Raw genomic sequence first — 24,286 nt, 5'->3', positions numbered from 1 at the left:
TGTTTCGTCCGTATCGCAAAGCTACGGTTATTAAGAAAAGTCAAAGGGAAATGAAAAAATCCGTAAATTCCACCGTAATGGGGGATCAATGGCGGTGTTACGCACCCCTAGTGTATGCGACACTGCACGTGGCAACGCTAGCTGTAGTTGTAGTTGCACGTGGGCTGAAAGCCCAAGAGCGCCCACACATTACGGATTCCCATTCGGCCTTCGAGGAACATACCTACGTGGTATTCACATTTGCCACTTTCACATGTACGTCCTGCCCACTTTACCTAGCCCCTGTCATTTTATTGCTAGCATTGTACTCGGCAAGTTACAAAAAGTAATTTCGCAAAAATAGGCGAAGGAAAACGTTGTTGATGGCTTGAAAAATAAGCATAGAAACCATCTGATCTTAGAGCAGCGATTATGACAAAACAAGTATGTTTGGAAATTATGGATGTAACTCGATAAAATTAAAATACCTACTCAAATCATTCTTCGTTTCAATTTGGAATATCTCGATTTGTCTCAATCACTTGAAACGGCGCGAAATCAATATTTCCCTTAAAATCCTTGAGTAAATTTTAAAGAATATATAAACTTGGTAGCAATTTCGTTATACATAATTTGTTCAAATTTTAAAGATCTTCTAACAACTCGATCAAAGTTATACAAAATAATCTTCCTTTGTGACTTTCTCAATCATGCTTTCTCATGACTTCCAGTATGTATCTCTAACTTGCTTAGAAGATCTGCGCCAAGAACAACTCGTTAACTTAGAAATTTCATCCGTTTTTCGAACAATTCCACGGCATGATAACGATGCACGCTAGCTGTACGTTGAAAGCTATTCAAAAGGAGCGCGTCCCTTTGTCGAAGTCGCTCTCCTCGCGAGTCGTTCCGTCCGCCGACTGCTTTCTGTATCCGATAGATTCGACCCAGTTCTTGTCCCATATTCTGGGGCTGAGCTGAGTCTTCTTCATTGAAGGGTTACGAGGTCAATTATTTAATCGGAATTATCTTCCCAAGAATAGAATATCGCAATTGTGAAATATATAAAACTGAATGTTCGATGTCTGAAACGCAATGTAATATCCTAAGTAAGACTAAAGACACATAACCGTGATCTAAACCGTCGAACCTTTCTCTGGGTTCCTTTCACCTGACAGGTGCAGCCGCGTGTAATGGCTGATGTGTGCACGCAAGTGCAGGTGCAGAGATACGAGTCGATTCGTAGCGAGGTACGGAAAAGGCGGCATGATTTCGTTGTGGCTTACGCGAGACGAGATAAATGGCTGTTGGCTCGGCGCAGCAGCGTTTCGCAAACGAAACCGGAAATGTTGGCCCGCCTTCCGACCGGTGAGCAGTTCTGCAACATCGTCGAAGGACGAGCATACGTATTCATAGAATTGCCAGAACTTTCATGCTAGACAGTCGGAAGCTGCTTGTCCGAGCTGGCTCGTTATCGTTTCTTTTTTAGGTATCCGAGATACGAAAAGTATGCCGATTTGAGATAAATTGTCGTAGCTGACAAGAAAATTTTCTATAAGTAAAGACTGATTTAGTCACTGGTGAAAAATCTGGTGGAGGTAATAAAAAATGCATTATCGTAAAAAAAAGTACTCACATAGCGGAGAATTGCTAGATTGATCGAGGATATCTATATTTATATAAGCTATTACAAAGAAATGATCTAAGGTAGGTGGTTCTCAACCAGTTGTCAACCAGTATAGTACGCGAGAGGTAGTTGAATGATACGTAGATAATTTGTGCAATATACACAACACATAAACTACACTAACCATGGAGCGTTTTCAATTATTGAAATATGTATTTATGATAAGACAAGGACATCGTTACAACGTTATAACGATGCAACTACGCAGTTGTGCAAACAAAGCAACCTTTTCTCCTTTAATTAACGAATAGAACATTCGAGCTTCGCAACACACTTTAGAAATGAATTATTGAATTTATAGAAGTAAGCACATTGCGATCTATAACAAGCTGATACACGTAATTAGAAATGTTGAAATGAATCTGACAGAAGAAATCTAGAATCATAAAGTGTCCAAGCAGAAGTCTAACGTTAGCAGGTGTTTTTGTAGGAGCCTTCGGCATTCCTAACTAGTCTGAAGTTTAATGATCTCCGTTTCGCAAGAGCAAAAGACCTACGCATGATTTGTAAGGAACATACAGAATTACTATATAAATCAAATGTATTTATCAAACTTTAAACACGGAATTTTGAAAAAAAGTTCGTTAACAAGGACAATATGATATACGACAAAAGTGATTCCGACAAATTCTATAAAATTTATTGTTACTTGTTAGAGAGAGGAATAAATTACAGACACAAAGAGAAAGACATCGATAGATTAAGAATAAAACATATCAAAAAATTAGTTTTTGTGCTAATTTATCTTCAACTTAAAATTATGTCGTTCTTACAAAATGCGATGTTCTCGTCATTATCATCATTGACGATGTATTTTCCACATGATACAAGATAGAACTCTTTGAATTCTATTTTGAACAACCTCGTCCCATTCATCGATCAATATCTCTCGCTAAAGTCTGCCTAAAACACCGACGACGACCTTTTTTTCGCTCAAAGAAATTCATGTCAGTCGCGGCAAGGTACATGCAAACGTACGAAAGAGCGTTTCTAACGAGCGGAGCCACTCGTGGTCGAGCACGAAACAACTGACACTTTACTTGTGCTTTGCACGAAAATCAAGCCGGAGACCGGAGATTAACGGCGCGCGTAACGCGAATACTTCCGTGCCGACATCATCGTCCATGAACGCGTCATTCAAATAAGCTGCCTGTCACGTTTCGACTTGATAACCGTCAACTTTATTCCATTCAAAGCTTAATCTCGAGGTTCGGCGAGAAATGCTCGCACTCACACTGTCTGCATTCAGTTAGTTCACGTATTTGCCACGTGATAATCACAGGACGATCATCTTTAAGCTCATGCGATTTGTTGTTTCTTTCATGATTTATTTAGATATTAAATATTATAGTTTTAAACGTAAGTATAGAATTAACAATTTAATGGACGATATTGCAAACAGATCTAAATGACTCCGTTAAAAAGAAACTGTACTTGTACTATCTCGTAAATACACCTACACAGCTAGCTATAGCGCAGTAGAATTTGTGAAATAACGTGATAAAGCTATGATCTGATTCTTAAGAATAAGAATAAGATATTAATTATTCTTAAAAATAAGTAGGTATCTAAAAAAAAGTAGGTAAAATGATTTATCTATAAAATGTTATTTGTTGACACTGTAATTTGTTGTTTGTTGGAGTCATAAAATCATTATTACACCTAACATCATATTTGTTTTTATCCAAAAGTTAATTCTTCTATACCTGCATAACTATATCGCAGCGTACAGGACCAGAACACATACTTGTGTATGTATACATAAGTGTAAGTCCAACACCGAGTTATCCCGACTCGACTGCCAGTGTTCGCCGATCAATACGGCATGCCTGAAGAACAAAGAGATCAGAAAGGAGGGAAAGAGAAAAAGAGATAGTACAGTATTGTTAAACCAGTGGATACCAGCACTAGGATATGGCACTTGAAATCGTCGATTTCAAACTCTCTCCTATGCCAACCATTACGCCGCCAACCAACATACAAAAAATATTCTTCACTTTCGAATGCACCAGCTGCCTCTTGTAAATCGACCGTTTACCCCTTTGAATTCGATAAGATCGGCAAGCTGCTGGGAATACCCTTTTCTGAGCAACGAAAGTCAATTTTTTTAATATCCTGGGATGAGTTCACTGAAATTCCACGGAGAGAACTATGAAGCGATTGATCACGAGCCGAGAGAGGAAGAAAGTGAAAAATGGCAGGCGTTTATTTATGAATTTTAACTCTAAATATTTTCTTTCCTTGTATCCATATTGCATATTATTATAACAGAAAGTTGGGAAAGTTTCTGTCTAAAGTTTGGTTACCTAAATACTACACGATTGAATTAATGTTACCACTACAATTTTACAAGTCATAGGTTATAAGTAGGCTACGAATGTTTATGCAAATGTATGTTTTTCTAAAAAAATGGAATGTAAGCAAGACGAATGCCTACATAAGTAATTTCCAAGAGTTATTAAAGCATCGCGTTTTTGCATCCGCATAGTTAAAAAAGTTATTTGCACACGAAAATTCACTCGCGTTTATAGTCTTCTAATTAAAAAGGCTTGGATAGAAGTGATTCCACTTGTCATTACGCGTAATTTTTAGTTTTAAAACTCTCTAAAAGCATCCACTCGTATTTCTTTCTATTTCTTCAAACTTTTAGCATAGTTAAAATGAAAAAGCAGGCAGTTTTCCACGCAATTTACCACAAAAGATTAAAATTTAAAGAAAGGACCGCCTCAGAATTCTTTATATCGTATCTATATCATATTATATATCCGAGGATGCAGCTTTAATTTCTTTTTTTATTATATTCACGATTTTTCTCTTTTCCCGGTCAGCAAGCTCCCAAGGATATAAATAAAATTTTTCTTGCTCATATAAATTTAATACGATCTTTATTTCAGCAACCTCTTTTTCTTTTTTAAAAGAACTAACTCTACAAGATGACGATCAGTTTGAATAGAGGTACATAACATCGATAGAGGACATAACAAATGCGCTAAAATTGGTAACATTTAGGTAGAATACCCGTAATAACAACATTTTCAAGTCTCAATAATTTTATTCCGACAAAAACGGATTTTTATGTGTATTTTACCTTTTTTGTGGATATTTTTAAAATTCATGATTCATGGTGCACTTAAACATTAGAGTCGATGGTTATATTTTACAAAAAAAAAAAAAGAAACTAAATAGATTCACAGTCTCTACAAATTTACAAAGAATTTTGCACGAAAATCCTGGCTCTGCTAATACTTTTCCTTGGTACGGTACATGTATAGAATTCAACAATCAGTAATTTGAGAGAATCGAGTTAATATATTGAAATAGAGTTGTAAGCGTACGAACAACATCTAGCGTGCGAATTTATTTCAATCAGACGAATAATATTAGAGAAAAACCTCCCTGATATTTGGTTCCATGAAACGAGACCTTAAATCACCGGAAAGGACTCACGAAACGTCCCATTTTTCCGTGGATCGAACGAGATCGCCTCACCCTAAGCGACATCAGCTGCTTCCTATTCCTCTGCCTCTATTCTTCCCAACAGTCAGAGCGAACAGTAAACGCGTAGGGTTATCGACCCGTAGCCTCGGAGGTCGAATTCCTGGCTTTTCTTCCTCTTTCCACGGAGATCACGCTACCAACGGGTCCCTCCCGTGTCACGTTGTCTCTGCTTCCGGGAGAAACAAAAATGGCTGCCGCAGATGCTCAAAGCGTCGTGAAAACGTTCGGTTGTTTGGTTCGATCCGAGGGCGGAAAAACTTACGTAATCGTTTCGACAAGAACGTAGGTAAGCAAGAAACGAGGGTAACAAAAAGGAAAAGGGGTAACAAACGAGCAGCAAGCGACGTTGGAAAAGGCGACCAAAAAAGGGAAGAAGAGAAGCTGGCAGCGGGCCAAAGTCTAGAGGGCGCCATCGAAGCGACCTCCCAGAAGGAAGGAGAAGAAATATGGAACAGAAATTAATGTTCCCTGAATCTGGATTCCTGGTTGATGCGAATAAGCGGAAAGGGATAAAAACGGAAAGAAGAATTTTTCAGGCCAGTAGATAAGTATTTTCGTATATCAACGTTGTTGCTACTGAAAGTACGTAAAGTAACGAAAGTACGTTTCTTCTATTGTTTATTCATGAACATGTATCGCCCATTACTTGCGCGCTGCGAAAACGAAGCAATCAGACGTTATGCAACTGCAGCAGAGCTTCGTTTATGGGAACGAAATTATAGTTGGAGTTAGTGTCAGATTAACTGGACGTCTGCAAATTAAATCCACTTATACCAGATAGAACAACATAAAGTTTAAATCAAAATATTTTTTTATAAAGTAAGGTATTAAGTGGTGACACCTATTGATGTGACCCCACCCAAAAGATCGTACGTATTACATATCTAGAAATCTTCATAAGATGCAAAATCTTAGAGCATCGAATTGTCAATCGTCTGCAAACCTTAATTAACAATGGGGAATCTAAAAAATATAGATCAGTTCAAATGTTATTTCGACGAATCTCTGAACCATCTTCTTCTTAATATCTTGCACAGATATATTCAAAAAATAGGATTCTCGAAACGAAAAATCGAGGGCACAAGTTCGTTCAACGCAATTACAAGCATCGCTTAAAATACACGGACCACCGAAGTGGCTCGATCCACGTTAGTGTGAAGCCTTATGCAAGGATGATAATTTCTTCTCGCTCTGTTTATAACGTTCACCGAACATCGATCGATCGAGAACTGCGTGATGGACTAGAAACATCCACTTTTTCCCTTCGATTCAATTACCTTTGAACAACATTTTCTATTTTTCATCAAACGTGATCTCTTTCTTTGCCTCTTGTTTCGTATCGTGCCTATTCTTTCCCTGTGCTTCCATCGTGCAGAACTATGACTGAAAAAGAACGAAAAATGGGGGAGTATGAGTAGAGAAGCGCGATTGTACGCGCATCAAAGAGCGTTGTTCGAACGCGGCAGACTCTGTTCAAGGGAAAGTTGTAAAAAGTGTAAAAGAGTAGACTGGTATCATTACGCGAGATTCGCTAACGCATTCAAAGAGGACGGCGCGAACGAGAATCGAACGAGTAAATTGAAATATAAGTTAGACTAATTAGAAGAAACAGTGTACGTGGTGGAAAAATAGGCGTTAAAGGCAGTTAGGACATTCGCGATTTGTTCGCGCAAACACGAGCGCGAAATGCGCGTCGGATTTCGAGAGGAAGAGTGCGAATCGTGACAAGTGAAAGTAAATGAGGTAGAGTGTAGAGTAAATGAGACTTCACACCGAGAGATGAATTCGAAAGTGTTTTCTTCAGTCACTGTCGTCAGCGTAGTTGTCGTCTGCAACGAGTATACGTACGTTCGTTTGCTGCTGGTGACTGGATTTTGTTCAAATGGGGTTACGTAGTTAGTGTCTGCGAATGACGTTTGGTTATTGAAAGACTTTTTCCCTTTCGACATCATAATACGCTTAGAAAAAAATTAGAAGTAGCAAATATTAGATCTATCGAAAAATAATAAGACAATGCAATTTGCATCGCTGTCTACAATACACGGTACAATACAGTCTACAATACACTATCGCATTAAATACGCAATATTTGCCGTAAATATCATGTACGATTAAAATTAATTACACAACAAAACTAAATTTATATCCCGTTATATTTCTGCCACGCGTAACAAACGAGAAGATAAGAGGAACTTTGAAAATCACCTCGTGCGAGATATACAAAAAGAGTTTCAAAGACTAATAATTCTCTTCGTTTGTCTAATCGTCAAAGAACTTCGTGAATCGAATGATCGAAGAGGATCGCTTCCACGATGCTCGCTCATCATCGATTATAATCTTAGCGTAACCTTATAATTACAGATCCTTATTAAAAATGTAGCTTTCATTTCCACTTCGTCCAATAATTCGAAAGTTTATTACTTCTCGTGACTATTAAAAAAATTCAAACTAAAAGATCAGATTCTAGAAAAACTACAAGAGTTTAGCTACTTCCTTGTAACCGCAATTTCTTCAATTGTATTGAAAATATCGAACGAGATGTAGGATATCTATAGGCGTGTTTCATCGTGTCAACGTTTAGCAAAATAGAGAATCGAATGACCGCCGATCGGTCTTATTAAACAGAGCCGATTTTAACGATGCCGTCAAAACGAGCGCGACGAGAAAGTGCCGAGGTCGTCGCGGAGTAATTATATCGGGGGTTGTCCTCATAGTTGCTAGATCGATGCACCTATCTTTTTACGAGTAACAGTAATAGAGTCCGCTCCCTGACTGACGAAGCAGCGGAGCGAACAAGACGTCGTCAACTGGTTCAAACGTCGTTACTGCCTCTACTCATCAACTTTGGTCATCACCGAAGGCGTTCTTAACCTTTTCAACTACGAGTTTAAAGTTTTAAAGCTTTATTCACATCATATCTGACTCGTCGTTCGCGTAATACTTATTTAACGATGCATGTATCATTTTGTTCTATCATCCTTTGCAAATGGATTAAGTAATTTGTAATTTTATTCTATCTTTTCTTCTTTTATAAAGAAATTCGTTAAAACAATTTATCCGCAATAGAGAATTTCTACTTCCTATTACATCGGATAAGATGATCTGTCGACCCATGATAAAGGTAACTATCACCAATTTGGCGAAGACCACGTTGTACGTTCTTAATCTAAATTCCCAGCTTCGTTCACAGTCGACTTGATTAGAATCAACAGCGGAGTAAACTGTCCAGAGCAGTTTACGAATGGATCTAGGTGGACGTATTGCGCAATAATGCTCGTTTGCGCGATGCATTTTACTGCGATCAAACTGATATTTAAAGTTATGGAAGTGTACAGAAAAATAGCGTTTGGCTTACTTTAGAATAGCATTTGTTACCCAGTTACAAATTTGTTTATGGGTTGTTTGAATAATCTTCCGATTTACGCGACTTAGTCGAATACGCACGATGTCGAAATATCCATCTTATTTTTAATTAATTAGTTGCAAGACTTGAATTTGAACATTAATTTTTAACTGGTCAACCGAATAATTAATTAACAAAGATTATTAAGATTATCAGAGTGGACAAAGTAACTAATTCATATTTTTCATAAAAATTAATAAATATACACATAGTTGCATTGTTGAAGATTTAGGTAATTGTTTGTAATACCTATCACTTTGATTTTTTTGCTACAAGTTCAATATTTTAATTGTTGGTAGCTTTGATGTTAAAAAGCATATGACGCTTTACGTCTGGAAGCCCCAAATTGCAATAATGTTCCTTCCTTAAATACCCTGTACGACTTTATATTGCGCATTGAACAATTGTTACTAGTTTGTTTCATACTGCGAAAAGGTCACTTCGATACAAATTCTAAAAGATTTATCTCGCGAATCCGTTCGTGCGAACAGCGGCAAAGGTACATACAGGATAAGACAAGCTATATGTCCGTAATGCTGATGTATGCCCGATACGTTGGCTAAAAGTCGCAGGTAAACGTCGAGATTGTGAAAGTTTCGCTCCGTTTCTTTGGCCAGTCGATAAGGGAAAACGGAGTTTTTATCATCGTTCGATATCAATGTAAAATTTCAGTTGAAGCGTAAACTGCAACGCGCATGTAAAATACAAATGTTATGTATCTCGCGATTATCTGACCATGCTGGCTTTAGACCACGTTTTAACAAATTTAAAAGTTTGCGCGTATTGTGAATAAATTATACACGAGTTGGGACTTGCACACACCGCTGACCTTGTTGCATTGGATATCGTTTGCCTACAAGATATCGGTCGAAGTATCATCGTCGTATGAAAATGGAGGATATACATATTGTGAGTTTCATAGTATGAAGTGAGTACAGTACAGTGTTGGACAAAATTATAAATTTCGTGCGTTTCTGACTTTTTCATTTGCTCATTTCTTAAAAGTGGTCGTCATCAAAATTAGCATTTGTCGTGAAAAAAAGAAATAATATCGGTTGATAATTCATAGAGATGAACCTAGTTCTGAGAACAAGATCTTCCTTTATTATATGTATAACGAGTGTATAAACGAAATGCTTTATATTAGTTGCTTTGTATCGTTGCTTTGTTCGACCAGCCTGATAAACCCTTTGATGCAGCCTCGTAAAGAGCAATTAAACTGCATTAACTCTCCCTTGCGAGATATTACTTCTTTGTAATCAATTTCACGACCACGAACCTTGAGCTATCTTCGTGTTACTTTTTATCACATATAATTCTTATACTTCTTTATCACATATACTTCTTTTTCCTAGTACCTAATACTTTACAAAATTAGCAGCCGTCAAATTGTGGGATCAGCCCTCGGCGGTTTCACACTCATCTCCTGATCTAACTGATTCCGTCGACTAAAATCACTCGTGCAATAGCATAAAATTCAATTTCCATCGTAGCAACCACAAAGAAATAAATTGCTTTCCTTTGCTGGCTGCATCTTTCGGATTCAAGCGTTCGAATGTGCCAATGCGCTGATAGCAAATGGTGAAAAATAAATTTAGACAGTCATTGTAAACAAGTGCATGATAAAACACTACAAAATAATTTGTTAAGCTACAAAACACAGCTGAAATTCTTCTTTCCCTTAACGACTCTTCTCTGTATCTCCTATCTACAGCGCCGCATTACTTTAACCATAAATATAATTTTATATATTTTTATATATCACGTATAGCTTATACACTACCGCATCTTTAATTTTTAATTACATACTTACGAATCAAGCCAATATGATTGCTTCACTGAATTCTTCGATCGAACGAAAAGTTCGTTCGAACGGCTAAACCGCTTTTCGTTATCGCTGAACGATCGTTTCTTCGATATCGAATGCCAGATTTTACGAATGATTAAAACATGGATAAATAGTTATATTTCACGACATGTTTTCCAACTCTGTTGAGTTTAAAATACAAACTAATGCAAGTTGGTATAATGTAGTTGCAAAAACACAACAGTTGCAAAGAGAAAACAAAACGATTTGAAAATTTAGATTTGCGTGTCGTAATAATTTATTAAATTCTAGTTCCTCATTGTCAATATTCTTATAAAATTAATAATGAAACCTCAATGAAGCAGAAAAAGAGACCAATTCAATACATCAAGTTCTTCAAGAAACATTTGAATTTTTAAGACAATCGAGCCAACGTTTTTAAATTATTATTCAAGTATACAATTATTATTCATAAATATCACTAAGGATTCAAAACGTTTCACTTCCAAAGTTAAAATTCATTCAATTTTAACTTTCAAAGTCATATGTTACTGGACTATAGGATGAACGTTTCTCACAGATATCGAGAATCGTATTGTCTCGCTTGTTTTGAACTGTAGGCTTGATACAGAAATCGGTGGCGCTTCAGACCACTTAATCGAAGAAATGTCAAAGGTGAAGCCCGCACTTTACACTACACTGCAAAAGTGTACCACTCTGAAATACGTTCAAACTTACAATAGCGTTACAATATTCCAACCAATCTCAAAGTAAGTACAGAGCATCAAAAACCATCGATACGTTTCGAAAGGAATATGAGAGAGAATATCTAATATATTTAATATTCGACTAAAGATGCGTTTGCATAATCTACTCGAACGAAGTTACTGGAAGACACTTTATACGCTTTAAATCTCGATTTTGTAGCTTTATATTTTCAAAATTCCTTCAAAGCAAATTTTCTAAAACATTCTATTCAAGCTAATAGGAAATTCGAGCAAACGAAATTAAGAACACACCTAACTCTGTGAGATAGTACGTTGGCATAATCAGATTAAAAGGCATAATCGTGTAGTACTAACTAATCTCCCCCAGTAGGTGTTCACTTAATGCTAATGAACATCACGAGAGAATCAACTAGCGGATTTAATAACCGCCGGATCGAAGTGAGTGTTATAATTAGAAACACGCGCAAAGAAGCCGAAAGAAACCTGAAAAGAAACACGTTCGATCGTGCAGCGATCGCGATGAAGACCTCGCTCGGCTTTCCGCGAGGCCTTTACCATTTAATCTACACTCTGCATCAGACCACATTGTGTATCGCGTAATTCTTTTCAGAATTAAATTCTGATAGATAGTCGCATTAGTTTGCAATAAAACAGATAGCTGTATTTGTTAAGATGGCTATCACGTTTTCCGCGATACGATATCACGTGCGATATTACTTACGTTACATCACGTTTAACCGCTTATCAAGATTAGTTACTGATAATGATACACAAGAGCGTCTCGTAGTATCGTTAATAACATATTGTTTATTATTAGTTAAATTGACGAGGTAACGAAAGTATAATAATAATTAACGCCCTTGACTCAATAACCTTCGATGAACAGTGTACACATTGCCACAAACAAGTATTTATACCCGACAAACTCGTTGTCGATGAATAATCCTTACTAACTCTAAACGTTTAAGAAAAGACGACATACGATCTTTGAAATATCTGAAAAGTACTCGTACGTATCTAACAACATACTTACAAACGGAAGGTACGATCGATGTTACCATATGCTACCAATGCAACCCTCTCGGAGGACGATTAGCACCAAGCTCGTCCTCGTAACAGAACATTTTATCAATTAGGTCGATCCTGGCGTGCCCATACTTCGTCTTTAACGTATTTATCGCAAACAGTCTCTTGCAGTCTCCAAGATCGACCTACGTCTAACTTAAATCGTCCAACACGTTTTCGTCTCTACACTCTAATCCTAATAAACGACGATCCAGCGATCGAGTGTCACGAAGGCGACACGAAGACGCTGTGTGACTTGCAACCAGCGGAGCGGTTCCAATCAGGAGTACTGGTTGACAAACTACGACAGCAAGGGAAAGAGGAACGGAGAGGCAGCTACTTACCTTGACGAAATGCAGGTTCTCCTTGTCGAGAAGGAACTCCATGGATTTGTGTGGCCGTTGGTTGATGGTGGAGGCGGCGTCGTCGTCGCGGGGGCTCCTGTGCGAAGCGGCGACAGGCGACTGGGGTACGTGGAGGGCGTGCTCCGGTCTGGGTCGCGGGGCGGCCGAGGTGTGATTCAGATTGAGCAAACTCCTGGTCTTCTTGCCGGTGGTGTTCGCGGAGACGGAAACGGCGGCGGCGACGCTGGTTGTCGTCGTCAACGGCACGGCCTCGTCGAGGTCGGTCTCGAGCAGGCCGACCGGGCGCTCCTGGGCGGCCTGCATCGTGCGGGCTTTCGCCATCTCGATGGCCGCCGGATTTCCAAGGTCTGTGGCCGCGCGTCGGCGCGACGAACACGCCGCCGCCGCCGCCGACGCGCCCGTCGACGATCTCGAACCCAGCGCCCCGACACGGGGCGGCTGCGGAGGCAGGGGCGGCTTGCTGGACACTGGCGCCCTCCCGTTTGCGCTGCGAAAAGCAATATAGAATTAATCGCTTTCGTGGTTTTTTCTTTTCTCGAGGTCGGCTATATCGCGTTTTCTTCCTTTCGATTTTTCATATATAGCGGAAAAGGCGGTTGAAACGAAAGCTTCGTTCCGAATACTCTTAACCGGCTCCTATTGTCTCGTTTAGATTAGTCCGATTACTTGAATTGAAACGACTAAGATTCGAATGATTCGAGCAACGAGAACAAAAGTAGATACATGAAAGTGTATCCGAAGTCAAGTAAGTATGTAACAGGATCACGCTGTTTTATAGTTCGTACTTTCATACACTATCGTATAGCATTCCTTAAAATCATAGTTTGATTGAATCATTTAGCGTTCGCATGACGTAGCGTTACGGTCAATATATTAATAAATACGGTTTTCGATGCGTGAAATCACTGAAAAGAGAAACTTCTCTTCCAGAAAAGAATGTGAAAACGGTTAGTCTTGAATTTTATAGTTACTTAGCTTGGCAACTTCGTAGATTTAATTCTACAATTCCTTTTTTTTTTTTTTTTTTTTACAACACCGAGCAGTTTATTTTCTCTAAATTTGTCATTAAAATGTATTACTAATTTCATAAATTGAGAATATATAACTTATTGTATGAAATTATTATAGATGAAGTACTTTCAGATACATCGTATGACATGTTTTTAAATAGTAATTGAAGAAGATATACAGAGGATAAAGACGGATTTAATCAAACTTGTCCGAACTCATTGAAAATATTTACTTTCCAGGGGAAGCTTAATATCAAAGACTTTTCAAAAGAAAGGAAAATATTTAAACGTACACAAATCCAACGTTCAACATTCGGTATAGTTTCAAACCACTTGAATGAATCGCAAGATTTTCTCAGAAATAATACAGCCTTCCCTCCGCAGCTAGGCGTGTTGCGGAATCGTCGATTTCCAGAGTCCGGAAAAGTCGATCGCAGACGCGTCAATGTATGCCGATTTCGTCGTAACTTCACAAAGAGAAACGTGCAGAAATGTCGGTGAAGCGAGTCGAAACGCCGGTAGCATCGTCCGTCGACGCTTTAGAAAATTGAACGCGGATAATTGGCCCGAAAGCGGGTTTCGTTGCGTCGAGCTGATATCACCGCGCGTATAACACTTTCCCGCCGCTTATACTCTGCGCTTGGCTTTGAACTTCACCGAGCTATGCACACACGCGTTCCTTTGGTTCTCTGGAAGAGTGCGCGGCGAATTCGTAGCAGCTTTCACGCTATTCGATCATCAATCACGCGGCTCCCGTTACGCGGCGAAGAAAACGCGGAAGCGAGCGCTACGCAGCACGGCCGCGGCGCCGCTGCTCGCTTCCAAGCCGCATGCTCGTTTCGCTCGACCATTCGACGATCATGGACCACTCTTCTAACGTTTCTATAGAAGTACGCACATTGTATGCCGACTCAAGTCTTGTTTTACTGGTTTCTCGGTGAAGCTATTTGATTGAAATTCTTGGGAGATTATACGTAAAGTCGTTTTTTGGCGGAAGATAATTAGCTTGTTCTAAACTTGGATGCTGTGAAGTAAGAGAAATATCTGAGCTAAATTGATTGTTTCAGACGTCGTGTAAATAAAAGGCGTCGCGAGGAGATCAGTGAAACATTAGTTAACGAGATACGTAATAATTATTTTTAAACTCGTAGTGAGTATTCAAATATTTCGGTATTACATTCTAAACGTTTTGCCTTATATATTTCTTGATACATGTTGCTTAATTCTTCTTATATATTATATATTATATATATTATATACTAATAAATGTATTAATAAATATATACATATTCATAATATTCAAACGATATATTTTTTATGCTTTACGTCATTTCTAGTATAAAAGTTAGAGAAGCGTTCATTCTTGCTAACATGTACAATCCTTTGTTGGAAGCACGACCATTGTTTTTATCATATTATGAGTTAGTTACTTTCTTTAGAAAAAATTGCCGGTCACATTTTTACAGACGAAGATTCAAACGTTTAAGTGCGCACTTATGCATTCGAAAGAACGTCTGCGATTGGCCGACACGACGTAGAATGGAGTGGGTACTTAAAGTCAAACAGATCCAAATCGAACGATCGCCTCAATTGCTCTCAATCGTTTCTCTACACCTTGTTCTTTTTCTGTCTGCCCAGGAAAAATCAAATCGTCTTCTCGGTGCACGCATGGGCAATGAGCACGCAATGCGTCGACCTTAACGCTGCATTCTTGTTCTTTCTTTCAAACGAATAAGGATAGGTACAGATTAATTTTACCTCTGACTGTAGTGGAATATTTACATGTATTAAACGAAATAAGAATTCAGAATGCCTTCAGAAATACGTTAAAACACCCGAATATAAATGTAGTACTTATACTTAATTTTTAAAGTAAATCTCAGAAAGCTTGCGACTTTATCTTAGTTCTATTTCTACGAAGCAAAGAAATACCAATTCAGTCTGCGATTTATCTTACTCCCTATCGTTCTCCACTCTGATTAAAATGGCATAGGTACGATAAAATAGTCTTCGATGAATGGAGCTTTTATACTCTGTGTTCAAACCAAAAGCAAAGAGTTAGGAAATAGATACTAACAAATATCACGCTTAAGTTTTAAAACAACTTATTTCATTCATTTTTATGAAACACTGAGAAACATTTCAGACGAAGCAAATGTACACACCCCCTGTTAGATAAAATGAATCTATTTTATCACTTTACAAGCATGTGTCATTTAAAACTGATAATTCTCAAATATAAATAATAGCGTCATCCTCCCTAAACTTTGACCTATCACTTATATTCCTATTTTTTAAATTCTTAAGACTTTAAACCAAAATTAATTACAACCCAATGTAATATTCTGTCTTAAAATTCGTCGATCCGGTTTTAAGGAGAAAAATGAGAAATGTGAAAGAAAATAAGAGAAGACAGTAAGAACTCAGTTCGTGCAAGCACGCTGATGAATCAAAAGCGCGACCATAGGCTCGAAACGAAATAAAAGAAACTACAGTCGATCGTACCAGATGGAAAAACATCGAATTGCAATGCGAACGGGTACACAACTCGGTATCCCTGTGATGCAGTTTCATTCTTGCGGCACGTCGTGTTGTGAGATCATATTTATAATCGTGAACGGAGCAATGATGGAGAATCGTCGAACGCCTTCTCTAAAATTAGGAGATGGTCGAGAAATATTTTCGAAATCCTCGCGCCGTACCCGTTTCGAATTCTGAAAATATCGCGCTCGAGAACCGACGAGAAAACATCGTAAAACGCGTATTTTCGCCTAACGATATGGAAGTAAATTGTGCACTCGCTGTTTCCATCGAGTCTATAACAATTTAAAGAAAGATCGAAACTAAGACAGGAAACGCGAAATGTTTGTGCGACCATTTGGTATAAATTACTTTTAGCTGTGACCGATTGCAGAAAATATGTCTTAGATTGCCATTTGACGTTTCATAGTGAATATGGTAGAGTAGAAGTGAAAAAGTTTGCGCGTATGAAAATATATATTCTACGCGTGACGTTGTTCAAAGAGATGGTTTCCTTCACCCTGCTATATACGTATGTATGTATTTCTGCTTCGTACGATGTCACGAACTCGAATCATGCGCTCACCAACGAGCCTATGGTTAAATATATACCCATATGCATGTAGGTGTACCGGCCTCACGAGTCTTATTAATCTTATTTCATTCCAGCACCAGTCCGGAAGTCGTTTGAGGTGCTGCGATGCCTAATCGTTTGCTTGCGGAATTCTCGTCAACCTTTTCTGCTTCTGTTCTTCATTCGTTACGTAAAAGAGCATTGATAATATTTCGATTACTTTTATTTCCTTTTCTTTTTAGTCGTTTGTTGTCAATATTCTATTAGATCGACGAGAAAAGCTAAACAAATATCGTGCTATACCGTTCTATTTATCAGGTTGTAATTTTCCTTAATGCATGTTTTACATTTGCGAAAGACGCAGAAAGATATAAGAAAAAAAGTCAACTTTCTTTAAACTTCGAACCTAAAACCTTCTTTTAATCATTTCTGTTAAAATTTCATTTAACTAACTATATCAAACTCAAAATAGTTGGAATGGAATATATCGCTGAATTCAATTCATCGTAAGATTACGGAAGATAACGGTTACTTAAAGTTGTACAAACTGTAAGGTTTATAAGAAAATCACTCTCAATTATCCTATGCACTTCATTGAATAAACTGTACTTTCTTGAAAGCGTTATTGGATAATTTCCAACTTAAAAGAACTCATTATTAAAACGCAAATAGAATGACAACTAATGTTTTGTTATTTAATTATTTATTTATGTACACTACATATTACTACTAGATACGTAATAAAGGCGATGTGAAACAGAATTTCTCTGTTGTTACTGTTCGCTAGAGATATATGTATGTACGTATGTATACATATGTATATGTATATATGTATGCGTATATCGCGCTGTTCAGAATGTGAGAATTCGATTCATTCTATTCACAAGGTATCTCGAATCACGGGTAATGCAATTTTGATATTACACAACATTACACTGGTGGTATCAAGTTTACTTAATCGCTACAGAAAGAGACAGCGACACGTCACGATTACTCAAGAGCTCGATAAAGCGTAGCTTTGAAGTCACACCTTGAAATATACCATAGCTACGTTCGTAGAAACGCAATAGATCTCTCGAAAGAAGATTCAGCTATAGCTGAAACGTGGCCTATTTATCCAAATTTCGGCCACGTCGTTCCTAAGGCGTTTCCAGAGTATGAGAAACCCGCTAAAAACAAAGATGAATCTAACTCGATTCTTAAATGTCCATTTCTAATAATTCATCGGGAACAACACGTTCGATGTTACGCAAGTATATGCCGCTTGTTTGGTGCAGACCTTTGCCAAATAATTTGAGAATCATAGAATCTAGATGTTTACAAATGTTTACAGAACGTTACAAAAGAAAAATCTAAGTCTATAAAATCATATGTAGTATTTAACGAATGCAATAAATGTCTCTATTCAACATGCTTCTGAAACCAATTCTGAAACAGCTGCATGTTGTATTAATCTCTGTACGTATTATATTTTTCAATTAATGTGAAACGAAATTTAAATTTTTAAATCGAATCTCTGCTATTCACTGAACTGATCTCCTGACTTGAATGTTCTTTGGGATTATTTTTGTGGAAATACTTTATGATTTTAACGTACTTGTCATTGCTAAACAATGTTAAATTTATAAAGACGACATCACATAGAAAATGTATGTCGCGTAATACGTGAAGAGTACCTGAAAATATACGTAATGTCGATTCATTATCCATTATTCATTATCCATTAATCACGCTTCTATATATATTGAAACAAAATTTTTTTTTTTTAAAGCAAAACAAGCTATTATTATAGCAAGAAAATATACTCAGCGCATATTTATTATAAACCTCACGTACATGCATAAAGTGATTCATTAACGTATACATTAAAGTATAAAATTTTACATTTTCATTATCACATATACATTCGAAGAAAAAGAACGCACTAGTGAAAGAGTGACCTAACGGAATCAAAGTGGAGCTGGAAGCGCACAAAAGAGCTGATTCGATGAAATTTCATGCGATAAAACGAATGTTCGTAAAAACTAAACAAGAGGGATCGGTTACGCCTGCTGTTCCGAGAAGCTGGCCTCAATATGTGGATCGAGTAATGGAAGAGTTAAGGCAAAAACCAGCCAGATAGAGAATACCACGCGATCATTCGAGGGATTTCTTCCCTAAAATTTCTTTGGTCGAAGCAAACGATACTGAATGAAGGGAACAGGCCGCTTGTGCGATCATCGTACTACGAAGGAAATGAATCGTTAACGAACAAGGGTCGTGATGGAGATTAAGATTAATTGCCGGAGATATCAAATCGAACCCCGTGATGCTCCGCAAAGTATGTGTAATGCACAAATAGGATACGTGATTACAATGCCATTAGAACCAGGGTAAATTTGTTCAAAGTTTAATTACAAATCTGTTTTGATTGCTCTTAATCTTTAACTAATCAGATTTTGATAGAAACTTTGTACTTTCTATGATAACGACATTTTGTCCTCGTTTCTCCAAAAATCATTCGTAAATTTGTAAAATATTCAATGTTTATTTTGTATTTTATACAATTCTTAACGTCAACTATCCTCGTCCTAGAAAGCGAAAGACTCGTTGTGACTTTATGACAACCTTATGTTCTACAATCATCAACTTAATATTCGCACGAATATTATGTCTTTATTCTAACGTCAGACGACAACAGACTGAATAAACACTGCCTGTTTTCAAACACAAATACGTTGTAATTTGATCGAGTCCAAATGATTCACAGTTTATCTCTTATTCTGTCGGTAAGCCTACGTATCTAAAATTTTTCATAATTGGCTTTGCAATTATCTCTTCTTAAACAACTTATGAGAAACAATATCTGATTTTTGTGATTTTTTTGATTCATACTCTTGACAAGTGTGTATGGAACGCTCTGCTGAATTCCTTAACTCCTGGATTCTGTTAACATCCCGTATTCGGATTCTATGAATTATCGAGACGCTCCGGTCCTCTTTAGCTGATTCTTCATCGAGGTTCCAGGAGGGAAATGCTTCGTTAGAAGAAGAGGGATACGATAAAGGTTAAACGACGGCGTTTGCTGTTACAGAATGCAATTAGATCGAATTACGTTGAAACGACACGGAATGAGGAACGAGGCGAGAGTGAAATCCGATTAAGAGAAGCGAACTGGTTCATCCATGTGCTCGCGCGCATAGGGGAAAGAAACGAATCGAAGGGGCCGATGGTCGGAATGTACGCGCGAACGAGAGTGAAATGTTATTTATCGAACGAACGAGAAGCCTGATGGAGAAAGAAATTAGAGACGACGATGCATGGACAAGTCGACAGTTGATAAACGATGAATAAATAGCAGATAGATTTAGCATCCCGTTGCGGGACGTCACCAAAAGCGAGGATCAACCGCCAGTGAAATCTAATTCGAATGGAGAAGATCTAGAAAAGTGGGTGGCGCGTTACTCTGGCAGCTGTTCGCCGGCTCTGACTACTATTACGAAAACTTGATTAGTATCGCTGACCTCTTTTCCACCACTTGCTTATTAGAGAGACGTATCACGGAAATAAATTCCGTTCGTCTGTTTATGGGTATCGTAACACATCGTTGATAATCGAATAAAAACATTCAATAAATTTCAATAACTTTGACGCTATTAAGTAATTTAAAATAACCGTTAGCAATGCTATTGTATTAATATCTAAAAATATATTTCTTTGCTATTGCGAGAATTAGTAGTAGTAATCCAATCAGTTTTGCACAATACTGTACATTGATCAGCGGCAACAACACAGCAGGTAGAAACAGAAGGCGTGTATCGATATGTATGTATCAAATTCCTTTCATAATCCGCTAATTATATAAGACACATTACGTTATAAGCTTGCGAGCAACGTCTGCGCGATTTTGCAGCCGAGATTCGGTTACAGACCACGAATACGGTTCGCGGACGCAAAGTTTATTGTTGTTCGCGTGCGAATACCTCCGCAACATTCGTTCGTTGTCTTCTCGTACAATGTACCGGGAACATTAAATAAACGATGGTATTTAGAATCTGAAATGGTGCCGACATATTTTCCACCGGCGGAGAGATAAATGTTTACGTATAGAAGCCATAGAAGGCGGCACGAACCGTGATTCATGTTACCTCTATATTCCATATACCCGCGCGAAACCATGTAAACAATCGTTGAGGTCAAAGTCAACGCGATCGACGCGCAAAGCGATGCCCGGTGCAAATAGAAGAAAAACAGAACGAATATATTCACGATTCGTTGACGAAATATGGCACGATTTTTGAAAAAGGTAGATCAAACACTCACCTTATAACGGAGGAACTTCGTTGAACATCGGCGACAATTCTGTCATTGCCGGTGGTGTCTATTCTGCTCTCCGCAGCTGTGTTCTGGTCTTGTTTCTGCCTTTCCTCTTCGGTAGGATGCAACGGTATGATAATATAGTCCGGCTCCTTTTTAACCTTCTCCTCGGTCACCTTCGCGCGATTCACTTGGCCGATCGTATCACTTTTCTTCTGCACCTCGGATCGCGGCACTTTCGATCTACCACTGAACCGAAGCCTCGAGAATCGTTGGAGAAATCCACCGAGTCCACCTTTTTTCCGCTCTTCCTTCACCGTGGTCGCGGACGACGCGTCGACGACCATATTCCGCTGGAATCTCGCCGCCGATGGCTCGGTTTTGACGATGGGTGCCGCGACAAACGGACGTTGTGTCGTTGTGGTTGTCGTGGCCGACATAGTCGCGTGGCCCTCGTGCCTGTCGTCTACGCTAACCGGCGCAGTTGTTGCCGCCGCGTTCTCCTCGTGACGTTTGTCGCGAACACCGCGATGATTCGTATCAACTGCCACGGCCACCGCTGGATTCCCACTCCGTTCACCAAGTTCCAGGCCGTCGCTGTTGCTGCTACCGTTGGGTGGGGGGCAATGAACACCGTGGACAGTGTGTCCCCTCGCTGCTTCCGTTGCCTCCTTCTCCTCCTTCTTTTGCTCTCTCTCGTTCTTCTCCACTTTGTACTGTAACTTCTCCTCTTCCACCTCTTTCTCCTTCGTAGCCTTCTTCACAGGAGCATCCTTTTCCGCGGCCTGCTTTTCCACCACGACTCTCCACAACAGTTCTCCATTGTTTCTACCGTTGCACGACGAAGTCGATGATAATCGAATCATCGAAGAACTTTCGTTTTTGCCGCCACTTTCGTCGATTTCGAGTTCGACCGCACGATCGTCTTCCACTGGCCGATAATCCACATAACGGCCCTCCTCTTGTTGCTGCAACCGCACGATTTTTTCCGGATAGAAATCACCGATGAACAACCTTTTCGAACAGCTCGTCTCGTTCGCTGTATCTTGATCCGTGTCCTTTGAAATCGCGTCCGCAGTCGCGGTTTTATAGGAAGCGTTGGAATCAACATTTTCACGTTCCGGGGTTAAAGGTTTCTGAGGTTTCTGGACGCTTGTTTCCTCGCGTTGTACGCCCCTCTCCAGGCTGGAAGTTCCTACGGGTTTGGTTTCCAAGCAGGGTAAATCTATTTCATCGTCTACTAAAACACGGGCGTTAGAATCGCCTCCATAAACCGAAAATGGATCCGAGTTTTTTTTTATCTGGCCGAAAAGTGTTTCCTCTTGCTGTTTTTTGAGCCGCTGGCCCAGCTGATTAATCGGAATCCTGGTGAACGGAGCTATCGAGAACTGCGTGGAAATATTTTCCGCGGACTTTGAATATTTCCTGGTATCCAAATACGGCTCGCTGTAGCTCGGTAGATTCGATGTCGAGCTACTACTCATTTGTTGCACCAAATCGGAAACTCTGAGCAGCGAGGATCGTCCTGAAATCGATTCCTCCAACTCGTCGCACGCATCCATCCGCCTGAATCCACTTTTGGAAGACTGAAGAGCCTTGATGTAGTCACACTGTTGGGCCAGCTCGTAACTGGCGTTGTTTGACACTCGTTTTCGTCCACTTTTCAGCGATTTTTCACCATCGTTACCAACCTCCTTACGATATTTATTCGATCGGAAATTTCTCTCGTCGATTTCGAATTGCTGAGCCAACTCGTAGCTCGCGTTGTTCTTTACCTTCCACGGTCGCTGTCTACCGGAAGGAGTCCTCTGAATACCATCGATACCAGATAACGTATTGGTGTTATTCGAGGTAACTTCCACGGCCTCGCGCTTCAACTGCTTGATCGCTGCATCCACCGAATCGATGTCGTTCTCCATAGCAATCGCCATGTCGAGTATACAGTTGCCTGGATCTTGCGTCTTCACCGTCGAAGGTACTTGTTTCATCTCTCGTGGCTTTGTACAGTGCTCTCCTACGCATTCCTCATCTTCCTTCGGCTCTTCTTCCGCTTTCTCGCGGTCCATCTCGCCATCTACCATTGCGTTCTGCGAGGCTTGCGTTCTGACCGAGCTCGATAACGAGTTCTTCGCTTGTCCACTCTCCTCGCCTCCGTTCTGTCGAATTTCCTCGTTGCTTTCCAGTCGCTTCTTACTTTGAACAACGGAGACTTCCGCCATTTCGTGATGCTCGTGCAAATTCACTGGAGAGTAACGTATATCATCGTGCGTCGTGTGGACACCGCAGAGATTCAAATCGACGGGCACGCTGGCTACCCTTGTATAATTCTCGAACAAATTCGACGTGGATACGAAGAAGGTCGCTCTGGATGAGGATGCGTACGCGGCCAACGAATGTGGACCGTGTGCGGACTCGATGACGCTGCTAGGCAGACTGGGCGCGCTTTGAGATTTATCCGTGAATCTAAAATTAAAGCACTCCTCGTTGCTCCACCCTTGACGCTGGTGCTGCTCGTGCTGCTCGTAACTGTGGAGCTGCTGCTGCAGCTGATGATGGTGGTAATGATGATGATCGGCGACCATGTTGTTACGGCCGTGCGCCATATTGCCGGCTATATTTAATCTAGTCTGCAGCAGGCGAAACGAACTCGACACAGCCGTTTGGCCAGATTTCAGGTCCAACAATGCGTCCCTTTTCGACTCGACACCGATCTCTCGTAGGTCGATCGTATTCCGATAATCCAGCGACGTCGCGTAGTTGCACGCGGAATCGCCGAACACCATCAGTCGATCCTCGAGCTCCGCCCCGGATCGATTGTCGTTTAGCATACGATCTTCTTCGTCAAGGTCCTCGTCGCCAACATCGTCTTCGTATTCTTCGTCCTCGTGCCAAAAGTCCCTGAATCGTGTGAAAAAATCCAACTACATCGAGTCTCTTCGACTTAAGTGTTTATGAAAGTTGTTCGATTCTATGGAGAAAAATGAAAAATGAAATATTCAAATTCTTTTTTAACTGACAGAACGGTAACTTACACAAGATTTCGATATCAACGTATCTTTCTTTTAGTTTAGTTTCCTAATTTAGTTTTTCTAGTGGAGTCGTGGTAAGCGTGACACAATGAGATAATCAGGATGAAACATCCACGAGTGTCATTTTGGATCTTTCTCGAATTAAAAGTAAAAGTCAAGGAAATCTATTAAGGGTCGTGATTGCGGAAACTTGGTCAATAAGCGAGGGTCATGTAGCAAGCTCTCGAAAGTCGTTGCCAAGGAAAACCTACGACCACATCTCGACAATCGCGAAACGAATCCAAGTCGATCGGGGCCTCGTAACAAAAAACATCCTTGTCAAATTTGT

At 39.5% G+C, this 24,286-nt stretch overlaps 1 protein-coding gene across 13 annotated transcripts in view; it reads right to left on the bottom strand.

The window, feature by feature from the left end:
- LOC110120159 overlaps positions 1-24,286 on the bottom strand; it is a 74,247-nt gene that overhangs the window by 30,514 nt on the left and 19,447 nt on the right. For all 13 annotated transcript variants that reach the window (XM_020867932.2, XM_048404098.1, XM_048404100.1 and 10 more), the window contains 2 exons: positions 20,936-23,827; positions 12,509-13,016 (listed from right to left, as the gene is read on the bottom strand). In XM_020867932.2, the coding sequence (XP_020723591.2) occupies positions 12,509-13,016; positions 20,936-23,827 (3,400 nt within the window). The remainder of the gene's footprint in view (positions 1-12,508; positions 13,017-20,935; positions 23,828-24,286) is intronic.

The sequence above is a fragment of the Bombus terrestris genome, chromosome 3, assembly GCF_910591885.1.
Source record: "Bombus terrestris chromosome 3, iyBomTerr1.2, whole genome shotgun sequence".
Classification (NCBI taxonomy): domain Eukaryota; kingdom Metazoa; phylum Arthropoda; class Insecta; order Hymenoptera; family Apidae; genus Bombus; species Bombus terrestris.
The sequence above is the reverse complement of the archived record's forward strand: the minus strand, read 5'-3'. Positions and strand labels throughout refer to the sequence as shown.